The following is a 25,673-nucleotide window of genomic DNA, read 5'->3' on the forward strand; positions in this document are numbered from 1 at the left end:
GTGTATTGAAAAGAGGCTCATTTTTTTTCAGAAAGCTGACACCATCTTTGGAATTTTTTATCCCTATTCTCATTCCGGATGGTGAATGCATCAGGTTCTCTCTTTTCTGACACATTGTAGTGCATTTAAACCTCACTCTCAGCCGGGGGGTTATTTAAAAGGCACTGCTTTTAAATTTTTATTCAGGATCTGTGTGCGCCCTGAACTGTCCCGCTTCCCACTGGCCGATTCTCTCTCCCCACCCCCCCAGCTTCCTCCCACCCACGCCCTGGGCCAGCCCCACTGTCCCCGCCAGCCGATTCTCTCCCGATCTCTCCTGGCAAGCCCTGCTACCCCCGCCAGCCCTGCTTCCGCTGGCTGGTTCCCCAGCCAGCCCCGCAATCTCCCCCAGCCAGCCTCACTGCCCCTGCCCCCTCCCGGCCAGCCCTGCTTCTGTCAGCCGGTTCCTCCCCCAGCCAGCCCTGCTTCCGCTGGCTGGTCCCCTACTTTGAAGTAGGAATAAGATCCTCCGGAAAAGGGCACTTTTTCCGGAGGATCGGGGCCAGTGTAGACGCTCTTTTCCGGCTTTTTTAAAAGCCGGAAAAAAGCGGCGGACATTTTTATTTAAATGCCGCGGGGGATATTTAAATCCCCCGCGCATTTCCCTACTACGACTCATGAAATTTACATGCCCCTTCCGGAAAAGGGGCCAGTGTAGACGTAGCCCTTGTGTTGATGCTGAAATATTTAATAATTCTGTTTTGATGTGAATCAAGAGCAAATGACCTGCATAGTCTGCTCTCTTGCACTCAGTCTACACTTTTATACCATATTATGGAATAATTAGTATTGTAATTTAACCACAAAGCTATTAGTTTTACTTATGAATCTCTTCTCGTTCCATACACAACAACTGCAAGGGCTTCTTATTTTTTAATTCTTCCTAGTGGCTTGGGGAAAACAGTATGCCTGCCTCCCCTCCTTTCTTCCTCCCTTTTTAAAATCAGTTCTTATATCCACCCAAGTCTGACGTTGCAAGAAACAGGTCAAGGGGCACATAATCTAGGAATGACTCTATAAATATTATGTTTTTAGAGAGACCTTATTGCAACAGATACAAAAATATTATAAATGTTTTCCAAACTTCATATGCTTCCAAGATACATATGGCACTTTAAACTCAAACTTGAATCATAATTGTATTAGGGCTGTCAATTAATTGCAGTTCAAAAAATGAACCCCAATTAAAAATTAATTTGTGATTAATCTAATTATTAAACAATAGAATACCAACTGAAAATTTATTAAATATTTGTGGATGTTTTTCCACATTTTCAATATTGATTTCCATTACAACACAGAATACAAAAATATATAGTGCTTACTTTATCTTATTTTTATTGCAAATATATCTACAGTAAAAATGATAAACAAGAGAAATGATATTTTTCAATTTCACCTCATACAAGTACTGAAGTGCACTTCTTTATTTGTATGACAAATGTAAAATTTTAGAGCCTATCAGTCTAGTCAGTCCTACTTCATTTTACATTTAGGGGCATACTGCTTCCTGCTTCTTGTTTACAATATCACCTGAAAGCAGTCCAGACTGATGCATGAATCAGATGCCACTTGCAGAAGACATTTTTTTTTTGATGGTTCGGGTTCTGTAGTTTCCGCATCAAAGTGTAGCCCTTTTAAAACTTCTGAAAGCAAGCTCTACACCTCATCCCTCTTAGATTTTGGGTGCCACTTCAGATTCTTAGATCTTGATTGAGGGGTGAAGGTATTTTTAGAAATCTTACATTGGTACCCTCTTTGTATTTAGTTAAATCTGGAGTGAAAGTGTTCTTAAAACAAACATGTGCTGGGTCATCATCTGATATTGCTATAACATGAAATATATGGCAGAATGTGGGTAAAACAGAGCAGGAGGCTCAATTTTCTGTCAAGGAGTTCAGTCACATATTTAATTAATGCATTTTTTTTGACCAAGCATCATCAGCATGGAAACATGTCCACTGCAATAGCGACTGAAGCACAAAGGGACATATGAAGGTTTGCATATCTGACACGAAAATACTTTACAATGTGCTATTCCTGCATACTACTCTTCTCAAGAATTGAATGGAATCTTCCTGGCAATGGACCTTGCTCTGGGACCAACTGAAGAGTCTGATGCACCAGATGTGGCTTGCAGGTTGTAATTTGTGTTTAATGTGTCTAATTCATACGGCTGCGGAATATTATACTTGGTGGACCCTCCTCTACTTTTTTAATGTATCTGTATGTTTCAAGTCTCTTTGTATTCCTAGGGCCCAATTCTGATTGCACATGCAATATACTAGCTTGTCTTCAACAGTCTGATTTAAAATGGTGGAATCAAGTTGAAAATCAGACTCTTCCAACTGCCTGCTATTACTAGTGATGATTTTGGGATGCTTGACTAAGCACAGTCAAGTAGTCTAATCTGTTGATTTTACAGAGTCTAAAAGGGGCACAGTGTAAAGCTGATCAACAGCTGTGCTTCTGACCAATCATATTCTTAATGGGCTCTAAACACAGACAGGAACATTGATTCAGGGAACTTTGCTCACATTTTAACATGATAGATAAGAAAGCGAAAAAAGTTTACAGCAGCGGTTTGGACTAACAAACCAACCCAGATGTCAGTTATTCGGAGAACGGTCATCACATTGATTACTTAGTGGTCTAGTAAAATTAGTTTCTTGGCAGAGAAGATTCTATTTTTAGCAGGCTTGGAATACAGTTTACATTTCCCCAAGAGTGCACTCTCCACCTTCGACACATTTCCCACAACTGAAGGCACAGCTCACAGGAAAACAGCATTTGGAGGCTCAGCCAAGTCTTGCTAAAACATTCTGCTGGCAGGGAGCCAACCTTTGTGACCTTCCACAGTCCCATGTGGAGCCTGAATTTTTACTTCTCTCTGCCTTATTTTTCCCCATTACTGAGACGGGTAATTCTAACTTCAGTGGTGTTACGAGGCTTAACTTATTCAAGTTTGTAAAGCGCTTTGAGATCCTTGAATGGAAGTATAGATACGACATTCAAACTACTTAGAATCTTAACAAAAATTTTGAATGTGTCAGGAATGTGAAAGGTTAACTGTTGGAGGCTGGAGCAGCTCCCCACCTGCCATGGGCAGGAGGCTGCTCCTGCCTTGCGGGGCTCTACCACAGGGAGAGATTGCTCTCATCTGGAGCAGTCCCTGTCCATGGAGAACCAGCCCACCATGCACAGGGGCTGCTCTGGCAGGGGCTAGGAGCTGGAAGCCAGGCCCAGTGCGGGGCTGGGAGTGGGTTGGGCTAGAGAAGTTGCTCACCCGGATCCTGCTTAGTTAACTGGTTAAACATTAGATCAGCCAATTAAATTTTAACACAAATCTAAAATGGTCACTTTTTGGTACCCATTCATTTCAAGAAAATGGTGCTTCTGTTTCAAAATAGTCCACATACACAGCCCCAATACAATCAGAATTGCATACTACTAGCAAAGACAAATGCTGTGCTTCCAAGGCATTTATGAGTTTTAGAACTGTCAAATGTATTAACAGGGTTGATCTTTGGCAGAGAAGCACAATATGAAGTGGTTCTATGCCAATGGCTTAAAAAGAGTCAGTCAATTAAACAAAGAAATTGAGTTATCCCTGACCATGAGAATGGGGACTTACTGCCTGATTCTGACTTGAAGAGTAGAAGCAATGAGTAAATATATCTAGGAAGATAAAGGCCTATAAGGAAAGCAGAAATAATTTGCTCAAGGAAAACAATACAAAGGATACAACTGCTTCCAGGAATATACACAATAGCAATTTCAATATTTAAATGAAAATGTTGACAAATGTGTTCAAAGTATCTACTGGGGTGTACAGGTTCTAAATTTTTCTGTTTCTTGTTACATATATTTTATGGGCTTTGTTTAGGGTTTCAGTCAGCCAGTTATGGTGACAAATCATCATACCTGTTCATCTCACGGAATTTCCAGTTGGTGAGAATAGACACCATGATAGTTAAGACTCCATAAATAGGCAACAGAGAAAAAAGTCCATGAAAATAAAAGAAAAACCTGAACAAAACTTGTACCGATATATTCAGGCTTAACTGACTGCTGAAGGAATATTCTATTGTCCTGATATGGGAGCCTCCAATATCTCCCGGGACAGTTTTGCTAAAGTAAGGGCTACAGTATGTGATTTTAAGAAATTTAGATGTGGCAGAAATCCTACACACAATTCCACAGATTTATTTCATTCCCCTCCCCCCCATATACAGTAGTTAAAAAAGCCAAACAAATCTAAACAAACCCCACAGGTTAAGAAAGGTTATACACCATCGTAAACCCACACCTTGAATGCTGTGTGCAGTTCTAGTCAACTCATCTAACAAAATATAGAATAGAATTGGAAAACATAGTTTTCCAAATGATTAGGAGTATGGAATAGCTCGCATTTGAGGAAAGATTAAAAAGATTGGGATTGTTCAGGTTTTAAAAACTCAGCAAAAGGGGGGATGTGACAGAGGTTTATAAATGCTGTGGAGAAACTAAATAAGGAAGTATTATTTACCTCTTCACATAAGAAAAGAACCAGGTGTAACCCAATGAAATTAATAGGCTGCAGGTTTTAAACAAAAAAAGGGAAATACTATTTCACATTACACGGTCAACCTCTGGAACTCATTCCAGGGGATGTTATAAAGGCTAAAACTATAACTCAATTTTAAAATGCCAAGTTCATAGAAGATCGTTCCATCAGAGGCTGTTGGCCAAGATGATCAGGGAATGCAACCTGATGCACCAGGTGTCCTAAGCCTCTAACTGCCCAAAAGCTGAGTGTGAATGACAGGGAATAGATCCCTCAATAATCGCCCTGCTCTGACACATCTTACCATGGCCACTGTCAGAAGACAGGAACCCGGGCTAGGTGAACCAATGGGATGACCCAATATGGCTGTTCTTATGTTCTTACCATGATTGAAGAACAAACCATCCTCATTTGTAATATACTATGGTAGCCTCTTCTTAACAGGCCCAGAGGAAAAGCAGTCTTTTAATAAAGAAATCAAGAATCCTTCAATTTCTTAATTTTTGGGTGTTTGATTTTGCAGTCATCCAGTGCTTTTACAAAAGCCTCATCCTGGCACAATGCTTGTTTGCAAAGTTGCAGTTTATAGCCAGTGACACAAACACAAAAAGTTGTATTTATATTTGGCTCCCCAATATAGTCACAACCAACTGTGCAAAAGGTAAATGGATATTGAAACAGCAAGAAGCTACACTCCAGTCCATTCTCTGAAGAAATAAATCTCCCACGAAGGAACAGCATCAAGCTGTGTGATTAGATTCCTGGGAACAGAATTCTTTTCAGAAACACCTTTGCTTTTTCCAACAGTGGACCAGAGTGCAGAAGAACAAAATATTGCAACATTCTGCCTTTAATTATCCTCGGAGAAAGGAAATAAAGCTGAATTCTTGCCAATTAGGTAAAAGCATGACATTGCCCCAGGGGTTACAGCTTGTTGTTGTCCAAGATAAATACTATTAAATTACTTTGCAAAGAACCATTTGAATTACCATAATTTGTTTACACTTTCAGCTTGTAAGGCTACTTAGACTGTAAAATATTAAGAACATTAGAACGGCCACACAGGGTCAGACCAAAAGTCCATCTAGCCCAGTATCCTGTCTGCTGACAGTGGCCAATGCCAGATGCCCCAGAGGCACTGATAGAACAGGTAACCAAAGTGATCCATCCCCTTCACCCTGTCATCCATCCACAGCTTCTAGAAAACAGAGGCTGGGGACACCATCTATGCCCCAGATTCTGGCAAGATTATAATGTTTAGGCTGATCTTACGGATACCAATTCTCCTTGTCAGATAACTTTTACAAATACATTTATTCAAATTTTACTGTTACAAAAAATACAAAGAAAATTACACTATTTTTGTACACATGGAGTGCCAAACAAGAATTATAAAAAGGATTATCTGTTGCTTAAACCAATAGCGATATGATATAATTGCCTATTGCATGTTCTTCTGATCTATGTGACAAGATACTAGAACAGATGGACCATTTCTCTGAGTTGATATGGTAATTCCTAACTTCATCCACCACTTACCATCCTTGCAAACACAACATCCAGCAAGAACACACACACACTTACACTACATACAAAGAAGAGAAGTGATGTGGAGTATCTGTAATGTGCTATTTCATATAATTGTCTGTCCAGATAGACAGACAGATGGACAAACAACAGACAGACAGAGAGGGTTCAGATACATACTATGTCATAGGGTATGTCTACACTACCACCCTAGTTCGAACTAGGGTGGTAATGTAGGCAACCGGAGTTGCAAATGAAGCCTGGGATTTTGAATTTCCTGGGCTTCATTTGCATAAAGCCAGGCGCCGCCATTTTTAAATGTCCGCTAGTGCGGACTCCGTGCCGCGCGGCTACACGCGGCACGGACTAGGTAGTTCGGACTAGGCTTCCTAGTCCAAACTACCGTTACTCCTCGTTTCACTTCCTAGTCCGAACTACCTAGTCCGTTTCACTTCCTAGTCTGAACTACCTAGCGGACATTTAAAAATGGCGGCGCCCGGCTTTATGCAAATGAAGCTGGGGAAATTCAAATCCCGGACTTCATTTGCAACTCCGGTTGCCTACATTACCACCCTAGTTCAAACTAGGGTGGTAGTATAGACATACCCATAGAGAGTCATAGTGAAAAGTGGAAGGCAGGATTTTTGCTTTAAGATTTTGTGGAAAGTGGCTTTTATTAAGACAGTTAATATCACACACTACTCACCCTGGGAAGATTCCTGCTTCTAAGGATCTGTGGACCCAATCCAAAACAATACTTACTCACGTGTAACTTTCAGCATGAGTAGTTTCAGTGACATGAGTGGCACTACTTACATGCTTAACATTATATTCTTTCTTAAACTTTTGGAACAGCTTCTCATTCATAGTAAGTCTTTACAACAAGACTAGATGTCTTGACTCTCTTTTAGCTCCAGCTTAGTCAGACACGATGAGCTTGCTGCACGAATTACTGTGGCCTGCATTAGCTGGGAAGTCAGAATACACTGGAGTGGCCATTTCTGACAATGAAATGGACAAGATTTCTGAGCTATTTTGAGAATGGGGCCTATTCCACTGCAACTGAACTTGATGGAATCTTTCCATTGACATTAATAGATCTGGAATTTGGCCGTAAGATACAGCCACTCCCCAACTTACGAACACACTGACGTACTCCCATCCGTACTTACAATCAACTTCCCATTAACCCCATTATAATATTTTCGATTTAAGAACCATGTACGTCATGCATTTTGAACAGTGCGGGCAGCGCGTTTAAGGGTATTTCCGACTTACGACCAAATCGAGTTACGACCACGTGTTCAGAACGTAACCTGTTCGTAAGTTAAGGACTGCCTGTACAGTACTTGTAAGAGCAGATGGCAATCTTTGTCATATTATAGCTTTTGATTACTACTAACTTTATCCTTCAGGCTTCTGAAAAGGCTGAAGAAATGTTATTTTCAGATGTTTCAAATGCTGTGCTGCACAAACATATATCTGAGAAGAGATGAGGTTTCCACAGTTTCTATGTATATGAAGCTCAGGGATACAAGTTGCAAATGAATCAAAAGAAGCTATACTGAAGATGAAAGCTATTAACATAAGCAATAATGCAGGAAGTTTATTCTGTAAGTGGGATTATTTATATTAACACAAAAATATCAATAAAGAGAAGGTAGAACTGGGTTTAGCATCCTTGAGAATATGTCTGAGAGAAAGCAGCCAGAAGCAGAGAGGGTGGCAACAGCATGCACTGGGAGGAAATTGCATAGCAGCTTCAGGACCAATCAAGCAAGGACAGATCATTTAGAGGCAAACTTGTAGCTTGCATTCATAGCAGGTCTCGCCAGAACATTCAAGAGCTCCTTCATTTACTCATAGTGCAAAAGGCCTGCAACCAGTGTTACGACAAGAGATGTCCACAAAAATGTTCTGTCTAAGCTTGTGATAAACCCCCAAGTCTAGGGTGAATGATGTTCATAGAGGGGGAGGGGTTAAGGATTCTCCTTGACTTCCCATTTAAACAACTTTCTCAAGCATATCCTAACAACTTAGCTTGGCAGACAAACATATTAAAAAGGTACTTGACAGAGAGTAGTACTATTTCATACTGCTGAGATGTGTAATGCAGACTTCTAGAAGACTTCAAAACGCCTTGCCTGTAATCATTTTTTGAGAATACCTGGCCCAGCGTGGCTCATCTCAAAAGGAAAAAGAAAAAGCACTGGGATAAAACATCTCCAATAGGGATTTATCCACGTTATTAATTAGCCACTGCACTCTTCACTATCAGCCTCTCTCGGATTTCAGGTCTTTGCTCTCTCCCCCCCATACTAAATCCCCAGTTCCAACTTCCATGTTGATGATCTTTCCTTCCCCACAAATGCATGGTTTTTTTCCTTCACTCAATCTGAAACTGCAGTTCAGATCTATCACAACCAAAGCCAAAAGTATTCATCTGATGAAGTGGGTTTTACCCACAAATATTTATGCCCTAATAAATCTGTTAGTCTCTAAGGGTATGTCTACACTACCCTCCTAGTTCGAACTAGGAGGATAATGTAGGCATACCGCACTTGCAAATGAAGCTCAGGATTTGAATTTCCCGGGCTTCATTTGCATAAGCGGTGAGCTGCCATTTTTAAAACCCTGCTGGTTCGAACCCCATGCAGCACGGCTACACGGGGCTCGAACTAGGTAGTTCGAACTAGGCTTCCTATTCCGAACTACCGGTACACCTCGTTGTACACTTCGGGGACAGCTACACGGGGTTCGAACCAGCGGGGTTTTAAAAATGGCGGCTCCCCGCTTATGCAATTGAAGCCCGGGAAATTCAAATCCCGGGCTTCATTTGCAAGTGCGGTATGCCTACAGTACCCCGCTAGTTCGAACTAGCGGGGTAGTGTAGACATACCCTCAGGTGCAGCAGGACTCCTCATTGTTTCAGTACTCACCAAAAGGGCTATCACCATGGCTTGGTCTTCACCAAGCACTGCTCTCTACTCTAACCATCTCCTGGCTACTCACCCTTTCCAGTCCATCTGTGTAGATGATTTTTTTCCATTGAATCTCTCTACTTTTCCACTCTTGAGCCCTTCTGTCATTATAATCCCCAGCTCTCTGTAGGGATGTAAGTGACTAGTCAACTACCCAATAAGCATAGGCTTATCGGGTAGTTGAGACCCTACTCAACTAATCACTCCCCACCCTTGCTGCCTCTATATCAGAGGGAGCACCAGGTGGGGTGGGAGAGAGCAGGAGCTGGTGCTGGGGGAAGCTGGCTTAAACGTCGGTTCCCCCGAGCACATTCTCTGTGGAGGCAGGGGGATGTGACAGGGAAGGCAGAAGTGCAGCAGGAAATGGCGCCAGTGGGGACTGAAGCAGTCCCCACTTGCGACGGTCCAACTGCTGTGCCTCTGCCTTTGAAATGAAGCAAAAGCCCTGTGTGGCTCTTACTACATTTCAAAGGCAGAGGTGGTGCAGCGGAAACCCGGGGCAAGCGGAGACTCAAGCAGTCCCTGCTCACCCTTCAGGTTCCCCACTGTGCCTGTCTTTTAAATGTGTTAAGAGGCAGGAAGCTCTTAATACATTTTAAAGGCTAAGGCATAGTTGGGACAGCAAGCGCCCTACCCCATCCCTTATCAACTAATCAAATAGTTGATGGAAATTCCATCGTCTACTTGATTAGCTGATGAATTGAAATTTAACATCTGTAGCTCTCAGTCATCCCCAATCATCCAATCTCTCCAGAATTACAGAGCATCTGCGGCAGAAATCCTGCACTACGGTGGAAGTCTTACCACTACAAATTTGTTCTGTCCTTCACTTCTGCTGTCTTCCTAACTGATCAATGCCACTTCTCCAACTTTACTGTACCGCAAGCCCCCAGTCCCAGCTCTCTTTGGACTCCTCAAACCCGCCCCTCCACCACACTTCCCATAGGATCTTGCCAATTTCTTTCAAGAGAAAGATGACAAATAACATGATGTTTTCCATCTCCTCCCTTAACCTCCCAAGGCTCTCATTTCTCCTCTGGCACAGGTCTAAGTTTGTCTATTTGTCTGCCATGGCTGTGCTTTAACATGGCAGTGTGCTCACAGCACCAGCAGTGGGACAGAACTCTCTAAGCAATGTACATAAGCTACCATCACAAAGGGAGCAAATTTATATTGGTGCTTTAAAACACTGCAACTTGCTGTGCTTGGGAAGTGGTGCTGATTTTCATACCCCTGAGCTAGAAAGTTACAACGTAGTGTAGGGCAGCACAGTGTAGGCAAGACCTAAGTGTCCTTCCCTCTGCACACTTCTTATAGTCCAGTTAACCTATGAAAAATATTCTTGCTGTTTGTTCCCCCATAGTGTTGATGTCAGGTCTTCTTTTCTTTTCCTTTTCTTAGTTTTTCCAATTGAATGCAGATACTAATATAATGCCACTGTCTTGGCCAGCCCTGTTCCATTTTTTTTTCAAGAAGACAAAAGAAAAATCCTGGCTAATCAGTTAAATGGGTAAATGTTAGGTTGACCCAACATCTTACTGGCAAGATCAAGGCTGGGGACTGCTCCAGCCCAGCTGGGACCTAGAATAGTGGACAGACCCAGTGGTCCCACCCCGCCCGCTCACTTGCCACTGGGGAAGTGGCTAGACAGCAGACTGCAGACACCACTGAGAAAGAGGCTGGACAAGGACTACAGAGATGGCCTCTAGAAGGGTGAAGCAGAGTGTGGCATGGCCAGAGGGTAGGGTCACTGAAGAGGATATTGCGGTTCTTGGAGGGATGTGATTCTTTGCAGGTGCACAAGAGGTGACAGGCAGAGCACACCAGAGAAGAACCTATTTCATTTATCCAAGAGAAGGCTATGAAGTGACATGATCATAGCTTACAAATACATACACAAGGAAGATAGCCTTCTACTCTCAGCTATGTAACTGAAAAAGCATACTAAAATTCAATTGTAGGGAGCCGAAGCTAAACCAGTGGGCCCCAAATTGTGGGAGTATGTCCGTGTTCCATCTTTTTATGTCTATGTGCGGAATGATTTTTGCTATGTGCACCAATATGGAAGTGATGTATCACATAACAAATGTCATTCCACACTTGGACAGCGTGTGGCAAATATGATGCCAAGGGGTTCAAGTGTGGGAGGGGGATCTTTGCTGGGGCAGAAGTGCAGGGTGATGGGGCCATAGATGCAGTTTTCAGTCTGTCTTCTTTCTCTTAACATAATCATCTGAAACTCACTGTTTGGCTGCTAAAGAGAGTGCTGCTCCAATTTTTGTAGCAATTAATAAAAAAAATAGTTCCTTCCAGATTCCCTAATTAAATTCAGATTTAAAACATGAATCAAGTAAAAATGGCTAGTAATGGGAATCACTTGAATACGCCATGGAAAAAACAACAAAACATCTCTGCCATAGCTTCTCAACGAGGGTACTTGGGTCCTTCCGAGCCTGCCTCACAAGATCACGCTTATTTCTGGAGGTCCCAAATTCAATCCCTCATCACAACAAAATTACCTGAGTAATTATTCAAGCAGTTAATTAAGTAACTAGTCATGATACTCAAATCAATAACAGAAGTAAACTAACTCGAGTCATTCACTTCAAATCAACAACAACAGGAAAAATATACACATTTAAATGAATATCTATACACAAAAGTCACGTGTGAATTTTAGATTATACATGTTCTCTGGGATTTATTTACCAAGCAGAAACTTAGCATGGAGCTGCATCTTTATTTTCAGTAATGTCCTGGGTTTACCTAGGTTTATGACTGACACGAATGCTGTGAAACAAGGAAGTCATCCGCTATTCCAAGATGACACAAGAAGTTATTCACTACAGCTAAGATTACAGAAGCTTCCAGTCTGCCAAGATTTTGCTCTGACCAATAAGTTTCATAGATTCATGAACTTTAATATTTGAATGGACTCTTTCCTCTCCCTCCAAGTATTTAGCTAAAAAACAGAGCAAAAAAGCAGCTCACATGTACTAGTTTTCTACAGCCAATTCACTGTGATGGTACAGAAATGATTTGTTGACTCCTTGGTTGAGAGAGTATCCCCAGCCTGCCTCTTTTCTATGAGTTATTGCTGGCACATGACAGAAAAGCATCAATGTCAATTAACATGAGTATTGTGAGCAAGACACAAGAAGTCATTCGTCTGCTCTACTTTGCGCTGATTAGGCCTAAATTGGAGTACTGTGTCCAGTTCTGGGCACCACATTTCAAGAAAGATGTGGAGAAACCAGAGAAGGTCCAGAGAAGAGCAACAAGAATGATAAAAGGTCTAGAGAACATGACCTATTAAGGAAGACTGAAAGAACTGGGCTTGTTTAGTTTGGAAAGGAGAAGATTGAAAGGGGACATGATAGCAGTTTTCAGGTAGCTAAAAGGGTATTACAAGGAGGAGGGAGAAAAATTGTTCTCCTTGGCCTCTGAGGATAGGACAAGAAGCAATGGGCTTAAACTGCAGCAAGGGAGGTTGGACATTAGGAAAAACTTCCTAATTGTCAGGGTGGTTAAACACTGGAATAAGTGGCTTAGGGAGGTTGTAGAATCTTCATCTCTGAAGATATTTAAGAGCAGGTTAGACAGACATCTATCTGGGATGATCTAGACGGTACTGGGTCCTGCCATGAGGGCAGGGGACTGGACTCGATGACCTCTCGAAGTCCCTTCCAGTTCTATTGCTCTATGATTCTATGATTCAATTGCCACTAACTTGCCCAACTGTGACAGAGCAAAATCTAGTGATAAGATCACCTCACCCTTACTAGAAAAATGAATCTTTGTCTGTGGATGGTCCAACTAGCCAACTAAGGAAGAGACAGTTCTTTCGAGGCAGGAATGAGTCCACCAGTGCCATCATTGCAAATGGAATCCCTCTGTTCCTTACATGCATTTTTTTCTCTCTAAAGCCTGAGGTGCCAAATAAAGAAGGACATTGCTTTAAACCTTGTGCAATTCACACCTTCAGCCAGTGCAGGGGAGACGCTGCAGTGCCAGCTGGTGTGAAGCTATGAAAAGCCTCAGGGGTTAGAGGAAAGCTAAGTTTGAGGATTGTGGAGGCAGCTGTCTCTCCTGCCAGTTAGCAAATGATGCCCTTGTTGAGTTTAAAGCTTCACAGCCAGAATATCAGCAATATATAAAGAAAGAGATTAACCGCACTCCAAGCAATGCCAAGAACAGTCAAATGAGAACACCAAATTCCTTCAATGAACAAAGAAAATTCCTTCTTTCCATTCCAGTACCAAGTAATTACAAGAGCTATGTTCAAACTTCTCCACAGAATATACCAGATCAGATGATCACTGATAATTTCCTTAATATCCACACTATAAAAATCTTAACTATACATGTGATCATATGCTGAATCCAACCTTCCAGTTGTCTTTCAATCTTAATGACCATTTATTAAGGTATATGTGACTTTAATTGCCTTCTTGCAACTGGGAGCACTGAGTTACTATTACTCCAAACTATTTGCAAGAGATAAAAATAATATCTAGGCAAAAGGATTCCTAATTTATTTCCCCTTCAGATCATTGTGGAAGTTTTCAATGCCACAGGCACAACTGATTTTGACAGCAAATGAATGAAGACATTACAGAGAATGCTTAAGGGCAGGATAATTAAAAAGTGCCAGCTCCTGACAGACAACCTGATTTACTGTTGCTCATGTACAATGAGTTGCCTAGAGATAATGCAACCTCTTAAAATCAGGAATAAGGGATCTTCTAGAAAAGGCTTTATTTTCCGAAAGATCCCGTCTAGACTGGCGCTTTTCTCCAGCAAAGCCCCGAGCCGGAAAAAAGGGGCAGCCATGTTCATGCAAATGCCGTGGGGGATATTTAAATCCCCCGCAGCATTTGCAATTCCGACTGGTCTCATTAGCATCCCTTTTCTGGAAAAGGGTGCCAATGTAGACACAGCCAAGATGATTCTTACCAACAACTACAGGACATACCACACTACTACCAACTCTGTACCTTCCCTTGCAACAAACCCCATTGCCAGCTTTGTCCACATATTCACTCTGCTGATACCATTATTGGACCTAACCAAGTGAGTTATAAGATCAAGAACACATATTCCTGCTCATCCAGAAATATAATTTATGCTATCATGTGCCAAAAGTGTCCGTCTCCTATGTACATTGAACAAACGTCTCAGACACTTCGCCAAAGGATTAATGCCCACAAAACAAATATTAGACAAGATCACAAAGAAAAAACAGTTTCTTGCCATTTCAACGAGAAAGGACATTGTCTCAAGGACTTGATTACCTGCATCCTGCTTCAAAGGCCTTTTAAGAATACACTTGAAAGAGAATCCTCTGAACTGTCATTCATGCTCAAATTTGACACTTTACACTTAAGTTTGAATAAAGACTCTAATTACCTTACCCATTACAAAGATAGCTTCCCCAATTATCACCTCTAATATCATTAGCTCACAGACATTTACCTCCCCCCCCCCATCTCCCTCCTGTTCTGAAATTTGATTTGTCCTTTTCATATGTGTTCATTTTTTTTAATTGTATCCTTTGGTATATATGGTTGTGACAATTTTCTTACACTATTTGATCTGAGGAAGTGGGTCTGGCCCATGAAAGCTCATCACCTAATAAAACACCTTGTAAGTCTTTAAAGTGCTACATAGTCCTGTTTTTTGTTTCAGCTACACCAGACTAACACAGCTACAATTCTATCACCAATTTACATAAGTTACTCTTGGCAGCATACCACCCAACGTCAGGGAATTTGTAACCTTGGAGAGTTTTTAAAAAAGAAGCCTCTAGTGGTAAGGTATTTTGAGGTCTCTTGCGGGCCCCCACCTTCTGCACTCAAAGTGCCAGAGTGGGGAAAAGTCTTGACAGGGTCCAACACCAAAATTCCTTAGCAAGATTGAGAGTTTACTTTTAAAACAAAGCTTTTTCAAGTAAAATATTTATGTGTTTGAAAATAATAATCTATGCATTTACAAACCCCTGTTGCCAAACATTGTTTCAGTTATCTTCAACACATGCAAAATTGCAAGCTGAAACGCGCAAAATCATTGAGAGCTGCCTAAGGAACTACTTTTATGACTGTATCAGAAAAGGAACCTAGCCAATTTCAAATTATGCATGCTGTGAAAGTGCTTTTAAAAAGCAAGGAAATTCAAACACATATACATACACATTCAATACAAATCATTAATGCAACACAATACTTATGATTTTAAACCAACTGAAGTTTGGAAATACTAAATTATATGATCCACATTCTGCTTTCTGTTAAACCAATATAAACTCACAGCAATTCCTTTGGAGTTACACCTTTGTAACTCAGCAGAATTTGGCCCATTGTTCTGATGCCAATTATAATTCCACAACACTGCATATAGACACATTGTAATTCCTTAATTAACACTAAACACAGCCACAGGGGGGAAAATACTACTTTGTGCTGTGGACCAGTTATAATTGCATTGGGAACCATTACTTTGAATTTCCATTTGAGTGTAAACATTTATGCTCTAATGGTACATTAATAGTTACTTGCATTTAATATGTATTTTCTAGAACAAGGATTAAATCCTTATTTCATGTTAAAGCAGATGCTATTCCAAATAAACAAAATAACAATAAAAAAACCCACACCAACAGACAAAAAAACTAAACCAATCATCTCTCCCCCTCTCCAAACATAAGCATACAGAATAAGCAAATGTGCTTTTTGTGGTTAGTCAAGCATATTTTAATTACAATTTTGAGCAATTGGAAAAAGGGAAGGGTAGAAAAGAGAGCAGAGTTTATATTTCATTACTTTGGAGCACGATAACAAATGAAGCCTCCATGGAGAGTTTTCAATATTCCATAACAGCTAGAGAAGGATAGGTCCATGGCTGAAAGTAAGTACCAACTGGCTGCAAGAGCCTTTTCCACGGCTTCTGCAGGAAGACCCAATCAGACAGCTACTATAGCAGTACAGACCTCTCCATTTCAGAGCTATCTATTGCAGCGTTGCCAACACTCATGATTTTAATTACAAGTCTCATGACATTTGTTGTATCTCTTGAAATCTCTGCTTCTGGAATCAACTAATTAGGCCAGCTTTCATTTAATTTTTTTTCTAGTACTCAGGTTTACAGAGGAAAGCTTGAAGATGTGACCCAAGTGCATTTTCAAGGCTCGGACACCAAAATACAAGATTTTATAATTTTTAAAACTCTCAATTTAAAAGCCAATTTCATGATTTTTGAGTCCTGACTCATTTTTTGAATCCTGGAGTTGGCAACACTACTACAGTAACACTGACGATTCTCCTCCCCTACCAGTTTATTGTAGGGTGCGCGCATTAGCAAGATGCTGGGGAATGTGGGGGAGGAAAGAGAAAGAAAACATGCTTTTGGCTGGTGCTGCCCATAGCCAGTTTCAGGGGCAGGCATAAGCACTCTCTGGATTATAGGAATGTTGGATTTAAGGACAACAGGTAAAATCCTGGCCATGGAATTAAGAGGATTTTTGCCAATGACTTTAGTGGAGCCAGGGTTTTCCCTAGATACACCTTAACTCATTGATTCAGATAGTCACACTGTTAATATATTTTAATTGGATCCCCTAGAGCAGACTAATGATCCATCTTCTGATTTTAAGAGCAGACAAAGCTAGTTGCTTCAAAATCAGGCTCAAGTTTTCACAATGGTACATCTTAACAGAACACAGCTGAATGAGGGATGTCAGAAAAAATGTGGCAGAGATTTTGTCTTTTGTTCATCTCCCTACCTGAATGTCACTCAGGGGCAGCCTGTGCATATAGGCAGACTCGGCAGTCGCCTAGGGTGCCGCGTTAAATGGGGCTCCCAATGATGACGCACTGCCATTGAGGGCTTTGGATGCGGGGGCGCCGACGGCGCATTCTGCCTAGGGCTCCAGTTGCCGGCAGCTCGTCTCGGGCCACCCCGATGTCACTGCTGAGTCACTAACAAAAGACCTCAGAATGGTGATAACTGTTCTCTCCTTTTTCTTCTAGCATGTGCATCCTGTCAGCCAGAATAGCCCTCCAAGCTCCCTTAATGTGTTTTTGCTCACAGTATGGCATGAGAACAGCAGCAACAATGTCATGTCACAATGGATTGCCAAACTAACAAGTATAGGATGCTACAAGATAAAGGGGGCAGATATTATAAATTTCTTTATGGCCTGGTGTATTGTGAAGTAGTAACTCAAATATCTCATGCTTCAGTCACTGGGGAAGGGTAAACGGTTTACAGCAGTGTTTCTTAAACTTTTTAAGACAAAGGAACACCAAACAATTTTTTTTATGAGGAACACCAAGGATTTTTCGTTGTTGTTGAGCAAAAAAAAAAAAAAAAAAAAAAGTCAGGGGGGAAACGGGTCGGGGGGAAGTTATTGAGGAAAAAAGGTCGCCTGCCCCTTTAAGGGTGGCCAGCTTGAATTCTGTTGTTCTTTGTGGCACACCTCTGACTGCCTTGTGGCACACCATGGAACACAGTTTAAGAAACACTGATTTATAGCAATAAAACAGCTTATCATTTACACATCCACTGTGCAAGCACTGAGTATGTTACAACGCTCCTGAGTGACAAATGTGTACCACTGTATTCATTTCATAGATTAGAAAATTGATGCAGAAAGCTTAAATGATTTGCTAAAGGCTACTAGTTGTGTGACAACGAGTAGAGTGTCAAGTATGAACTCGAAGTTTTCCTATTTCCAACCCTATGTTCACTTCCCAGAGCAGGTACTGCCTGTGAGGTCATATCATTATCCTGCATAAACTGAATTATTAAAAAAATATATTCCTGGTTCTGCTTTTGCACAGTGGTTAGTCAGTCAGTCATGTGTTTACAGTTGATAGCCACTAGATCAGCATTTTCATCTGCCAACATTTACCTTTCATTGTCTCTGTTGTAAGGAAGTTCACTTTGTTACTTACATTTGTGATTTATACCCACAGTTCCCAATAAGAGTTGCAGATGCATTGAATTAAGCTATATCAAAAGATAGGAACTGTTCCTCCCAACAACAGCTTATCAGAAACAATCTTAAGAAACTAGGAAATCCTTAAAATACTGCAGCCATGCATGCATTTATGCTAATTCCTTCATTCATTCCATCCCCTCGGCACCTGAACATACTATAATGTTTCACTGCCATCTATTCGCTGGAATGTACCTGCATATTGACTGAGCTAGGTGGACATTCACCTTTAGCCCAAGTGGTAGAGAACATTGGTTTTGATTGAAGAGTTGAAAGTTCTATTCCCTATGCCAATATAGACGATTCAGGTGAAAACTGCAGTACGTAAAAATTCAACCAATGCAGCCATAAATCAAAACATACAATTATCTTGTTGCTTGTATAGGTTGTCACCTCCTGAGCTGCAATATTAATCACGTGGAGAAACATAGCAGAAAGCAGCAAAAGGAATGGCGTTCTGAATTCTACAGCCCACTTAGGACATTGCTAAGAGATCTTAATATTTATTTAGTGTAAGATTATAGGACATTAGTGACCTTTCACTCACGATTGCTCTGGTGGTCCATTTCCAGAACTAGGCAAGTTTGCTTTTTTCTGAACAGTGATTATACAAGAGGCTGCCAGGCCATTGGATCCAGCCTGCAGCTGCCTCACTGAAACCCTTAGGCAGAGAACAGATCATGCTGTAAACAGCTAGCTGCTTTCTGCTCTGGATAGTTGGGGAGGGAGGAGTGAGACTTTGCATGCTGTTCCCGTACCTCTCCCGCAGCAAAACCTGTTTCTGGCCAACCCGAGCTGAAAAATTTTGCTGGAGGGCATGGGCAGCATGAAAATACTTCTTCCTCCCATCCTCCCATGCCAAGAATAGAGCCATGTGGAGCAACCTGCAGCAGACAATCTGCCTCATATTTCTGCAGGGTTGTTGGCTGGGAGATGCCTAGGTAAGTGCCTCCCAGCCAGAGCCTGCCTTTGGCACCCCCACCCTCTCTCCCCTCTGACTACCTGCCCTAGGTCACCACCCAAACCCTATGTATCTCTTTTCCCCCCTTCTCCCAGATCAGAACTCCCTCCCTGATTCTGAACCGCCTCCTACATTCCTCCCCCAGGCCAGAATCCTCTCCTACATTCATACCCCATTCTGTTGCCCCAGGTCACCACCCAAATCCTCTGCACCCCATTCATCCAGGTCACAACTCCCTCCCAGGCCTTGCCCCTCCCCCCAAGCCTGTGCCCCAGATCACAGCCCCCTCCTTCACCCAAACTCTTTTTCAGACCCCACACCTTTTCCTGCACCCCAGTCACCTATCCCAAACTCTCTATTGCACCCTACATCCATCCCAGACTCCACAACCCCTCCACTGAAGTGCGGCACTTGACCACTTGCCAAAATATTGGAGCGGTTCCCCCATTAAAAATTATTGCCCACCCACAGATTATACAATATAATAATAATGCTTCACAATTCTATTGCTAAAACTAAAAACTACAGAATTTGTAGGAAAAATAAGTACAGGTACAGGACACTCGCAACGTCACCCACAGTATCACTCTCCACAAAGAATCCCTCAAGAGGTGTATATGTGTTAACACAATTGATTTTTTAATATTTATTATCATTAAGCTTCAGAAATCCAGTCTGATGAACAGGGAAGTTCATATCTCTTGGAGTTGTTTTTTAGTCAACCCATCTGCTGATTTAGGAACATTAGGCTGCATTTAGAAGATGATCTTTGTAAACACATGGCTGGAAACCGGTTAGTACTGTAAGTGGGTTTTAATAATAAACACATGCTAGAGACATGCTGAAGACAGTGGAACTGTGTGATTGTAATTGAGAAACAATTTGGCTACTTGTGTTGATTCTTTAAATTGCTCCAATGTTTATATATTTTTTTTAATAATCAATTAAAACACCAATTAAGTTCTATGAAATTGCATAATTGAGATAAAACAGATGTATGCTACTAAATACCAGAATTCTAACCACCACCCAAAGAAACTTATATTCCAGATGCACATTAGAAACTTAACTTTCTGGCAAAGGAACAATCCAAAACTCTCTATCCAAGTGGCAAAAACACTCTGCCATTTATTATGACCTTTTGTTTCTGGGTTAAGCTCTGCTAGGGCAGGGATTCTCACACTGCAGGCTCTGACCCTCAGGGGGTCATGAGGTTATTATGTGGAAGTTTGTGTCTGTCAGGCCCCACCTACAAATCCTGCTTCACCTCCAGAATTTGTAATAGTGTTACAAATAAACATGTTTTTAATTTATAAGGGAGGGGGTGGTTGCACTCAAAGGCTTGCTGTATGAAAGGGGTCAACAATACAAAAGTTTGAGAACACCTGTGCAAGGTTGTCTGTAATGTGATTCATTTCACTCCCAAAAGTGATGCTTTAAAATAATTTTCCTTTGTATTCCTCTCTCTACCTGAGAGATCTTAGCCACTTTGTTCTTCTGTTCTATCTTCTTGCTCACTGCCTGAGTGCTACATTTATCCCAGTTACACATTGATGGCACAGAATTAACCCATTAACACTTCTGACAAATGTAATTAGGAGAGAAACAGCAAAAATGTCTGACGTTCCTGATTACAGGCAGTCCCTGGGTTACGTACAAGATAGGGACTATAGGTTTGTTCTTAAGTTTAATCTGTATGTAAGTCGGAACTGGCGTCCAGATTCAGCCGCTGCTGAAACTGATCAGTTTCAACAGTGGCTGAATCTGGACGCCAGTTCTGACTTACATACAGATTCAACTTAAGAACCCCAGGCATCCCCAAGTCAGCCGCTGCTGAAACTGATCAGCAGCTGATTCCAGGAAGCCCCGGGCAGGGGCTTCCTGTAGTCAGCCACTGGTCAGTTTCAGCAGCGGCTGACTTGGGGACGCCTGGGGCAGAGCAGCTGGGGTGCTGCTGGGTTGGTCCAGTAGTGCCGCCGCTGGACCAACCCAGCAGCACCCAAGCTGCTCTGCCCCAGGCGTCCTGATTCAGCCGCTGCTGAAACTGACCAGCAGTGGCTGAATCAGGACGCCTGGGGCAGAGCAGCTGGGGTGCTGCCGGGTTGGTCCCGTAGTGCCCAGAGCGGCGCTACGGGACCAACCGGCAGCGCCCCAGCTGCTGTACCACAGGCGCCCGGAGCAAAGCCGCGGAGCACGGGGGCAGTGCGACAGCCCAGACGCGCCATGGCTGTCCTGCTGCCCTCGGGCTCCGCGGCTTTGCTCTGCTTTGCTCCCCGTCCCCCTGGTCTACAGACCAGGGGGACGGGGAGCAAAGCGGTGGAACACGCGGCCCGCGGCTGTGCTCTGCTTTGCTCCCCGTCCCCCTGAAAGGGGGGGCCCGCTGCCCGCGTATTCCGCCGCTTTGCTTCCTCTCCCTGGTCTGCTGGAGACCAGGGAGAGGGCCCCGTCGGATCCGTGTAACTCGGGGACTGCCTATATTGTAATTCATCAGCGGAAAGGAAACTGTAGGGGCTCGTCTACACTGGCCCCTTTTCCGGAAGGGGCATGTTAATTTCAACTATTGTAGTAGGGAAATCCGCGGGGGATTTAAATATTCCCCGCGGCATTTACATAAAAATGTCCGCCGCTTTTTTCCGGCTTTTAGAAAAGCCGGAAAAGAGCGTCTACACTGGCCCCGATCCTCCGGAAAAAGCGCCCTTTTCTGGAGGCTCTTATTCCTTCCTTCAAAGTAGGAATAAGAGCCTCCGGAAAAGGGCGCTTTTTCCGGAGGATCGGGGCCAGTGTAGACGCTCTTTTCCGGCTTTTCTAAAAGCCGGAAAAAAGCAGCGGACATTTTTATTTAAATGCCGCGGGGGATATTTAAATCCCCCGCGGATTTCCCTACTACGATAGTTGAAATTAACATGCCCCTTCCGGAAAAGGGGCCAGTGTAGACGTAGCCTAGGTGATTAGTCCTGACCTTGGCAATGGGTGTCAGTATAGACAAGAGCATTCGGGAGTAAGTGTCCTGCTGGTTGCTTAAGCTGAACATCAAAGAGCTGTGCTGACCTCAAAACAGTCATTCAAGCTCTGAAAAGAGCAGCAGGACAAAGCAAATTTGTTAGACGTGCTTCAATATTATCATCATGTACTTCATGGTTATGCATGTCATAGCAACAGATAGGCTGGGAGCTAAACAAACAAAAAGGGGCCAGTGTACAAGAACAAAGAAGCACAAAAATTATCAAGGATAACAAAGAGGCACAAGGGAGATATAAAACAGCATGTGTTGTACAGCAGAAGCAGGAATGAGAAGATTACTGAATGAGTATACATAAGGACAATAGACAGGCAGTAACAGCAGCTTGGACAAAAGGTTCCATACATTTTATTTCAAACATGTAAGAAACAAGAGGTCAGTGGAGGCAATGAAGTTTCTCAGGGATGGAAGATAATTTAATTGAATAGGTAGATGCTGATAAATTAATTTTGTGTCTCAGTGCCCATTGAAAGAAGATTTATGTGGTGAAGGGGACAAGAAGAAATTGTCTCTGTTCTTTCTGGTTTGCTCATAATTAAGTATAGACACCTAGGCCTCCATCCTAAAGACCTACTCACATAGTTATCATGACCCATGGCAACAGACCCACTGATGTTAATGGTAGCACTCACAGCACCTAAACTGAAGCATGTGCATAAGTCTTTATAAGAGTAGGGTCTTAGGATATACATATTTCTTAGAACTAGACTGCTAGAAAATATCACCACTAATACTATACATAACTATGTTGTTTTCTTCGTAGTTATCTATGCTGAGTCTGCATCTGTCTGCCCTGTACCTTCCGAGGAAAAAACATAGTTCTTAATTATTAGAAACTTTTGTCTTTCCCACTGGAAATTTGGGACCTTACCCCAAACCAACTGAAGTCACTGGAAAGACTCTAAGGGCTTTGGATTCATCTCTTAAACCTGCAACCCCTCCATAAAACCAACTTAAATTTCATTTGCAGTTTCACCACAACTGGTTGTATTTTGTCAATAGCAGAATTAACAACCATTGCACATGAATCACACTACAATGAATGGCTGAAATATTGAAAGCTAACGCATACACCTCTTCAGGGACTGTTTGTGGAGGGCGATCCTGTGGGCGAAACTCAAAAAGTATTCTGTATTTATTTCCCCCAAAATTCTCTACCCTGAACCTATCAGCTCTTTCCTACTAGCTTTTTAATGCTGTTCTGATCTCAAAACAGACATTCAAGCTCTGAAAAGAGCAGCAGCATCAAGCAAATTTATTAGAAGTGCTTCAGTATTATCATCACGTACTCATGGTTATGTATGTCACAACAACAAATAGGCTGGGAGCTAACCAAATAAAAAGGAAGGGGCCAGTGTACAAGAACAAAAAAGCAGAAAAATTATCAAGGGTAACAAAGAGGTACATGGGAGAGATAAAACAGCAGAGGAATGAGAAGATTACTGAATGAGTATACGGAATAACAAAACATCGAACAGTATACTGTTGGCACTGTGCACCAGTTAGGATACCAGCCGGTAAGGCAATCAACACTTCAAAATTATGTTAGCCAACCGTTGAGATAATTTCCCAAATTAACCTAACTATATTTCCCTAAAAGTTTTGGGTGTCCACTCAAAATATTTGATACTTATGATATATAATGAAGTTAGTGTACAAAACTTTTTTCTTTTGGGATCTGCCTAAAACAGACCCATTGGTCACATTTAAAGCTTTAGTATAGTTACTATCTGCACTACAAACTAGAGCTGTATTGTGACTGAGTTAGGGAAAAGAGTAGTATCATCAGATCCTCTGACACAGTTGTATTTATAGTGTAGACAAGCGGTCACTTGTAAACTACCAACTAATCTAGGTTATTTCTGCATGGAATATTATTTTCCTTTATTTATTCTCTCTACCATTTATATTAACAATTCCCTCTAAACTATTTAACTTGTATCACATGAATCATTCATGTCACTTGGAGAAAAAAGAACGATGCTTCCATATCTCCAGATTTAAATGGGAAAACTGTCTTTGGCTAGTCTTATATTCATTGCTCCTCCCTCCAATAGTAAATGTCACAATCATTATTGCATGTGCCTTCAGTCTCCTTTACCATAAATCACATTTTTTTTTCTTTCTAAACTGCTAAACCCACAGCTGGAAACAAAGCCTACTTAATATTGGCCAATCAGATAAGATGCTTTTGTTAAATTTGTCAAGGCTTGCAAATACACTTCACTACATTATACTCACCCTGCAGCACACAGCTCATCTCTAGTTGCACACATTACGTAAGTGGGTAAAGAATGACACAGCCTGCTCCCTTGTAGGGCAAAGTTTCTTCGTCACCTGAGAATAAGGATGTGAGACATCCATAAATGCTGCTATAATCCTAATATAGGGGAAAGATACAAAGGAAATAGACATTTCTAGCACTTCTGATTGTGAAGCCAATCATGGATGGCTATGCTTTTGTTCTGTTGAACCTCCAGCCAAGTGCAGTGAGAATTAAAATTAACAAAAGCTGTGAGATTCCACCATTTGTTTTAATAGAATTCTGACTTTGAAATCTAAGGTCAACTAAATGCCAACATTTCCCTGCTTATTTACTGTCTCAGACATCCAGCTAAAAATCCTGATGCTATTTTCATTTCAAAGGACATGGCAGAAATATAGACTGTGGGTTTTGAAAATTCAGATAAAGGCATGATAAGCATTATCACAACATAAGACAATTAAGACATTTACTACTGGTCTTCATAATGTAGTGGGGTAAAAAGTATTAGGAAATGCAACCATAATTAACATTAACATCCCTACTTATTATGTACAAATCATTGCATACATCCAATTTAGAACAAAATCTGCTTGTGACACTCCTAGTTTCATCTTCTTAGGATTTAGTTGCAATGGAAGCAACTTTTTGCTACATACTGGTTTGCAGTGTTGCAGCTGTGCTGGTCCAAGATATGAGGCAGACAAGGTGGAAGAGGTAAATACCTTTTATTACCAACTAGTTGGTCCAATAAAAGATATTGCCTCACCTTCCTTGTTTCTGCTATATACTTGGCATATACACCTCTGAACTAGATTTCAAAAAACACACCCCTAGCTTCAAACACCTTCAAACCTCACCCTTGAAGCTATACATACACTTCTGCATATTCACTTTCTATACCAATGTTATTTTTATTCAGATTCACTTTTTTTGGAAAAGCAAAATATCATCAATGATTTTACCTTCTAATTTCAATATATTAAATAGAGTCACAGAGTAAAATCCAGGCCAAACTGAAATCAATGAAATTTTGCCATTGAGTTTAATGGGGCATGATTTCACCCACAGATTCTAAGAGCAGAAGGGACCATTGTGATCATATAGTCTGACCTCCTGCATAACACAAGCCTCACACAATAATTTCTGCATCAAGCCCATAGAATACCTTTTAGAAGCGTAGCCAGACTTGAAGACATCTAGTGATTGAGAATCCAACATATCCCTAGGTAAGTTGTTCCAATGGTTAGTTATACCAATTATTAAGAATATGCACCTTATTTCTAGTCTGAATTTGTCTAGCTTCAACTTCCAGCCATGGAATCTCATGCCTTTGTCCGCT

General features: G+C 41.6%; 1 protein-coding gene across 7 annotated transcripts in view; it reads right to left on the reverse strand.

Annotated features, from left to right (window-relative positions):
• GHR (growth hormone receptor) overlaps nt 1–25,673 on the reverse strand; it is a 208,044-nt gene that overhangs the window by 111,515 nt on the left and 70,856 nt on the right. For 3 of the 7 annotated variants that reach the window (XM_075932494.1, XM_075932496.1, XM_075932495.1), the window contains exon 2: nt 24,310–24,405. The exons of the other annotated variants lie outside the window; for them this stretch is intronic. In XM_075932494.1, the coding sequence (XP_075788609.1) occupies nt 24,310–24,328 (19 nt within the window). In that variant the 5' untranslated portion in view covers nt 24,329–24,405. The remainder of the gene's footprint in view (nt 1–24,309; nt 24,406–25,673) is intronic. 7 annotated transcript variants of the gene reach the window in all.

This window comes from Pelodiscus sinensis, chromosome 6 (genome assembly GCF_049634645.1).
Source record: "Pelodiscus sinensis isolate JC-2024 chromosome 6, ASM4963464v1, whole genome shotgun sequence".
NCBI lineage: Eukaryota > Metazoa > Chordata > Testudines > Trionychidae > Pelodiscus > Pelodiscus sinensis.